General features: G+C 38.6%; 1 protein-coding gene across 17 annotated transcripts in view; it reads left to right on the top strand.

Moving 5' to 3' along the window:
* dlg1b (discs large MAGUK scaffold protein 1b) overlaps nucleotides 1-6583 on the top strand; it is a 70344-nt gene extending 63761 nt beyond the window's left edge. For 12 of the 17 annotated variants that reach the window (XM_046875986.1, XM_046875987.1, XM_046875988.1 and 9 more), the window contains 7 exons: nucleotides 953-994; nucleotides 2356-2406; nucleotides 3455-3556; nucleotides 3727-3899; nucleotides 4096-4205; nucleotides 4427-4518; nucleotides 5076-6583. In XM_046875986.1, coding sequence (XP_046731942.1) covers nucleotides 953-994; nucleotides 2356-2406; nucleotides 3455-3556; nucleotides 3727-3899; nucleotides 4096-4205; nucleotides 4427-4518; nucleotides 5076-5182 — 677 coding nt within the window. In that variant the 3' untranslated portion in view covers nucleotides 5183-6583. The remainder of the gene's footprint in view (nucleotides 1-952; nucleotides 995-2355; nucleotides 2407-3454; nucleotides 3557-3726; nucleotides 3900-4095; nucleotides 4206-4426; nucleotides 4519-5075) is intronic. The other 5 variants (XM_046875997.1, XM_046876000.1, XM_046875996.1 and 2 more) reach the window with 3 other exon arrangements.

Genomic DNA, 6583 nt, shown 5'->3' on the forward strand with positions numbered 1-6583 from the left:
CTTTCTATCTCTATCACTCTCATAGATCATTACTACAAACTCATTTCACTTGTACAATTATGTGGTTTCACTTCAAAATACTTTTTCCTTTCCTTTCTTGGAATCACGCAAGAAACGAACAACACGAAGTTAAAGTTGTCTAATGAAAAAAAAAAACTCTCACGCGAGTCATCCAGTAATCAGATTGTACGATGTTTGATTTATTATGTCATATAATAATAATAATAATAATAATAATAATAATAATAATTAGCTTTTGGGTGATGATTAACTTCATCACTGCATACTGATTATTTTCCAAAAACTCCACATCCCGCATGTTTTTTTCTGTAATTATCCACAATCGCACACAGAAAAAAGCAAGTTTTCGCAATATATGGTGTCTCAGGGCTTCAGAGATCTGATTGGAAGGTCATGAGTTCAGATCCCAGCACCTTCACGCTGCTATTTCTGGGCCTTTGATCAAAGCTCTTAACCCTCAACTGCTCAGTAGAATAAATGAGCTAAATGGATAAGGGTATCTGCCAAATTCTGTAAATGTAAACAAAATGCTTTTCGTTCTCGCCGTTAACAAAAGTAAACAGCAGCTATAAAATTCAAGCAAATTTTTGATCACGATTATTTTTCTGTATGAACAGCTGTTGCCTCTAGACGAGGAAATTAAGTAGTGGATTTTTGGACCGTACTGTTAATTAACTATGTATTATTAAAATGTAAAAAGACAAACATCATACATTTCCTTCTTAATCGCTTGTGGGGAAACACTAAAACTGTGACCGTTTTTTTTTTTGCTCGGACTTTCACCCTGCTGGTGTAGGTGTTTTTTTTTTCTGTACCTGGTTTACATTTGGGTGTTCCTTCACTGCTGGGGGTCTTTCTCTCCATCTGACTCTGATACGTATGCGTATTTTGTGGGTTTTTCACCATCTGTTCCCTCGTGTTGTGATTTCAGAGCATGTGACCTCTAATGCCAGTGATAGTGAAAGTAGTTACCGTAAGTTTTCCTTGTATTTTCCATCCTCCGTGCCACCATCTGCATGTCTGGCTTTTTTTTTTTTTTTTTTTTTTTTTTTTTTTTACATGTTTTTATTACTAACACCCACACACTCACTCACACCGTTACACACTATATGTATGCACATGTACGCAGGATTACGTTGGTACCGAAACATAAAAAAGTCTTCTTTTCCTCATGCAGATTCGTTCCTCTGATTGTGATTATACAGTGTTAGACAGAAAGGAGGGTTTTATTTCCTCTGAGAGGGATGGGCACTGCGGTGAGGGAGAGGAGGCAGGAAAATGTTCGAGAAGAGATATAAAACTAAAATCAATCAACGAGGGCAAAGCCAGCCACAGGCTGGTTTCCATAGCAACAGAGCTTCCTCGAATTCTCACTTTCGTCTCCCGCTCGACAGGGAAGTCGAGTTAGATCCGATGCGTGTCCTGCGCACGTTACAACTTGAGAAATTGTAATCTGATTTGAACAGTACTTGAGTATTTGACTCATGTTGTACGTAGGTTTAAAGATGCACGAGTCCTCAACACCAAAAAAAGGTTGATTTGTGAGGTTTTATTTTCTAAAATACAAATCAAATTGTACACCTCAAAAAGGGATCTTTTAATTAACAGATAAAATTACAGTATCATGTGAAAGACCTGGCATTCAGCATAAAAACGCAAATTCGCCTGTATGTGGAGTAGCTTCATTTGACAAGACAAATTGCATGTAGTACCTTCAATACCCTGTAGATGGCAGAATAAATGAGACAGCTGATAAAGCAATAATAGTACATCTATTGAATCATAAATGTAGTTGAGTAGAGAGTAAAAGGTACTTACTACTGATACTAATACTTTACACTGCCGCAAATCACATACTTACAGCTGTCTGTTTACATATAGACAGATACGATTGTCATCAAATTTATGTGGCTGTGAAGAAATATATTTAAATAATACAACGATTCAAAAACAGTTGATACATTAAGAACCGAGGCATATGTTTGTTGCTTGTTAAGAGAGCATGACATGTTTGTAATTTAAAAAAAATATGCAAATAAGTACATATTTTACGATTTGGCCTGGCTTTGTTCTGCATGTTGCTGAATGCCCTGATTGTAAGATCGGTTCAGTTTTGCATGCTGAAGGATCCGGATACATCCATGTGTAAACATTCTTAAATTGCGTCATGAATAACAGACGGGTTGAGTCATGAAGACTTGTTTGAGAGGAGCATGTTCGATCTTCTTTAAAGCAGACTTTATACGCTATACTAAACCCTGCATATACACCGCATAAGACCATGAATGAAGATACACTGCTCTTTCTAACCAGCTTGTTGTGTTCGACTTTCAGGTGGTCAAGAGGAATACGTATTATCTTACGAGCCTGTGTGTCAGCAAGAAGGTGAGGAAAAAAACTCTAACACAAATGTATTTATATATAATAAGCATAATCCAGGGTTATACATAATTAAACTATATAGACAAAAGTATTGGGACACCTGACCTTTCCAGTCATGTGTGCTTCTTAACCAAACAGTTACCACAAAGTTCGAGGCACTTTGGATAATAGGACATCTTTGAATCCTGTAGCGTTATATTTTTCATTCACCAAAACTAGGAGACCCAAAACTGTTCTAGCCTGACAATGCCCCCATGCACAAGCCAGCTCCATGAAGATATGATTTACATGGGTTGGAGTGGAAGATCTTGAGTTGCCTGCTAAAGAGGTCTGACCTCAACCCAATTGAACAAATGAATGTGGACACTGACTGCACCCCAGGCCTCCTCACCTAAACTACATCAGCACCTGACTTTACTAAATCCAGTGCAGAAATCTCCACAAGCACACTTCAAAATGTAGTGAAACATCTTCCAAGAAGAGTGAAGGTTATTACTGCAGCAAATAGATACTAAATGTGGGATGGGGTATTAAGAAAGCACACATGATTCTCATACTCAGGTTTTTTCCAAATGTTTGTCCATATTGAGGTCAACTGCTAGTTGATTGCTGGAACTATCGGCTATCAAATCCTTATCGATAGTTTTTCCGGGTTGCGTCATACAGTACGAGAGCAGCCTCTAGAGGCGAATCACTGACACCATGTGCTGTTTATTTAAATTGTGTCTTTTGTATGTAACTGTTTTTATTTATGTGGAGTGTTGCTTTTTTTCTGTTTGAATGTACGAATGTTCAGTATGCATGTTTTATTTTTCTTAATATTTATTCATTTGATTAATATATTCATATTTATTTCATGTAGCATGTTTTCATTATTTTGTGTGTTTTTTTTGTAAGTTCATTAAGTTCAGTACTATTTTATATGGAGTGTTAGGTTTGTTTGTAAAAATCCAGTATTGATCAACCTCTAGTCCAAATAGTGCATCAGTAGATTTGAGTTGTAGAAATCTGCCATTGAGTTATTCTTGAGTGATCGTTTCTGTTCCTACAGTGAACTACTCTCGTCCGGTGATCATCCTGGGGCCGATGAAGGACAGAGTTAATGACGATCTGATCTCAGAGTTCCCTGACAAATTTGGCTCCTGTGTTCCTCGTGAGTATCTTCAGGCTTGTCATTTTGACATCAAAACTGAGTTTTAAAAGGAAGTTCTAGTGAAGTTCATGAATTTGTATGAATTAGCAAATCAAGGCTAAAACAATGCGGGTGATGGTGCTTCGCTTAACACCACGTCTTCACACCTTGTTTCTCGTGTCACGTTTAAGATACGACGCGGCCGAAGCGGGACTACGAAGTGGACGGACGTGATTACCATTTTATGGTGTCTCGAGAACAGATGGAGCGAGACATCCAGGAGCATAAGTTCATCGAGGCGGGCCAGTACAACAACCACCTCTATGGCACCAGCGTGCAGTCTGTTCGAGAAGTGGCTGAAAAAGTGCGACTATTAATCATTTTTATATAAAAGTCTCATCACAAGATGTTCCAGTCTCGGATATAAAAATAACACTTTTGCTTCCAGAAAACATCACCATATCAATAAACCTCTTTTTAGCAATGACTCACAACATGATGGGTTTCAGGTCTTCAGGTTTGGGGATGTAGTTTAATGAATATTGTTTTCCTCTCGTCAGGGCAAACACTGCATACTTGATGTATCGGGAAATGCCATCAAAAGACTACAAGTTGCTCAGCTTTATCCCATTGCTATCTTCATCAAACCAAAATCAGTGGAGAATATCATGTAAGTAACATAGATTCCATACACACACACCAACACACACACACACACACACACACACAGTCGTGTTATTAAAGCGTACATTTCCCTGTATACATGTTTATGAACATGATTTGGCGGTCATCTTCCTGACTATCAGACACTCAATAAATCTAAAAGAAAAGACTCATAAATAATTCAATTGTACTTAAATTGTATAAATATTAAACAACTCTGTGTATCAGGGAGTTGAACAGAAGGCTGACGGATGAACAGGGCAGAAAAACGTATGAACGAGCCATGAAGCTGGAGCAGGAGTTTACTGAGCACTTCACAGGTCAGTCACCTCAAAAGAACCTAAAATGCTGTATATAAACAACATGCATTATAGGGACAAAGGTTTGAGTCCCCATTTGCTGTTGTAATAACATTCACTCTTCTGGGAAGATGTTTCACTAGATTTTGGAGTTTGCTTGTGGAGATTCTTTTTAAAGTTTTTCTTTGAAAATGAATTTTTTTCTGACGTTTTGGCCTTCGCTCCACACCGTGACGGACTGTGGAAAACAAAGGCTTTTAAAAACGACGACGCATTTTTTTCTTTTTTTTTTACGTTGCCACGACGTCTCAAAGAGCCGGAAAGTAAATAAACGCAGGTGGAAAATAACAAATACGCGGAAAAAAAATAGGAAGCATTTTCAGACGTTTCATTGTGGATGAGCAAATTTTGGAAAACGATTGAAAATAATCAGCTCCTTGTGACTGTGCGTGCAGCCTCGTGCTGCCATCTGCTGGCGTGTTACAAAACGAAACTCAACATGTTTTTGATGCCACCTCGTAAAGTACAAGTTGGCGAATTGGGAGATAATCAGGTTGTTTTCTGTGTTTGTGTTGCAGCAATCATCCTGGGAGACACGTTGGAAGAAATCTACGATCAAGTCAAGCAGATCATCGAGGAGCAGTCTGGACCATACATATGGGTACTATCCAAGGAGAAACTATGAAGCGCTGCGAAGCAAAGCCCATTCTCCCTTTTCTGTTTTATTTATTACTCTTTTTTTTTTTTTCCTCAATTTTTTTTTTTTAACAATCTATTCCCTGATCCTGATTCAGTCCAGCCCTCACTCTCAGTTCCCAGCGACATGCCAGTGGGTGTCCCACAGATCTTCCAGTTTTTTGGTTTTTGTTTTACAGAGAGAGGGGATGGATGCAGTGATGCCCAACCTGACATCCATTCACAGGACTTTGGAAACGGTACAGTTCCTTAATGTTTAAGGGAGGATACTTTTTACAGAAGAAGAGAAACATGGACTGAGCTGGATCTTTACATTTCCTTTTTTTGTTTTGTTTTGTTTTCTTCCCTCATTGTGTATGATGTTGATTACAGAGTTGAATCTCAGGCATCGGAAATCATAAAATAGCAGACAGGAAGATTATAAACGCAAAACTTTGCACGTTCTAGCTTTAAGAGCATGTCTTCTTTGACTTTTAGTTTCCTCCTACTTTTCTTTCCATCATAGTTCCATGTTTTCACATTAATCCTTGTTTTTTTGTTTTGTTCACAAATACGTCCTGTCGTCAATACTCGAACGCTTGTTCTTTTTTTTTTCGCATTTGTACAGGAACGGGTCTCATCGACGTCAATGTTTTATGGTTTTGTCCATTTTTCCAAAGTGTCTTACATACGGAACATCAGTTTACCTTTTTCCATGTAGAGAAGTCTGCCATTTGTAAGGAACTGCCATTTTGAAGGATGTCTGTGTACATCTGTCGCTGAAAAAAGCCGACGCGTAGCTAAAAGAAAATTTATTGTACAATGAAATCTTAACAGATATTTAACCCTCCACCAACTGCCTATTTTGTTATAATAAAAGTCTATAGTGAACTTTATGTAAGCACTAGTACTGCGGGAGTTATTTTCTTTACATTATAGGACGTAAACAAAAAAAAGGAACATGGGATTTTTCAGACTTATAGTACGGATATATATTTTTCCCTTTTTTTCCGTTGGCCGCCTTTATTTTCTTACACTGACGCAGCGTACTGATCGACAGGAAGTGAAGTGTTTCACTGTGAAGAGCCAAACCCTCTCACGCTGTCTTCACCTCAGTCGGCACTCTGTAGACGTCCGTGCTGTCTGTGAGAGCCGAAGTCGGCTGAGTTTTGGATCGGCCCGAACCTGAACCACCACCTGCTTTTCTAAAGCCGTCCAGGAGCTGCTCTGCTCGGGTAGCGAGACTATAGCGAGACTGATCGTCTTTTCACCTCAACACCTCTGCTTGTTAGGGACACTTTGGGGACTGAATAAATCAATCCATGTAAATAACCTACTGATTCATTCCATTGATCCGGACAAATCAGAGGAGGGGACGGCTAATTCAACGAATAAAACACTTTCTCATACA

Source organism: Silurus meridionalis, chromosome 20, assembly GCF_014805685.1.
Source record: "Silurus meridionalis isolate SWU-2019-XX chromosome 20, ASM1480568v1, whole genome shotgun sequence".
Lineage (NCBI taxonomy): Eukaryota > Metazoa > Chordata > Actinopteri > Siluriformes > Siluridae > Silurus > Silurus meridionalis.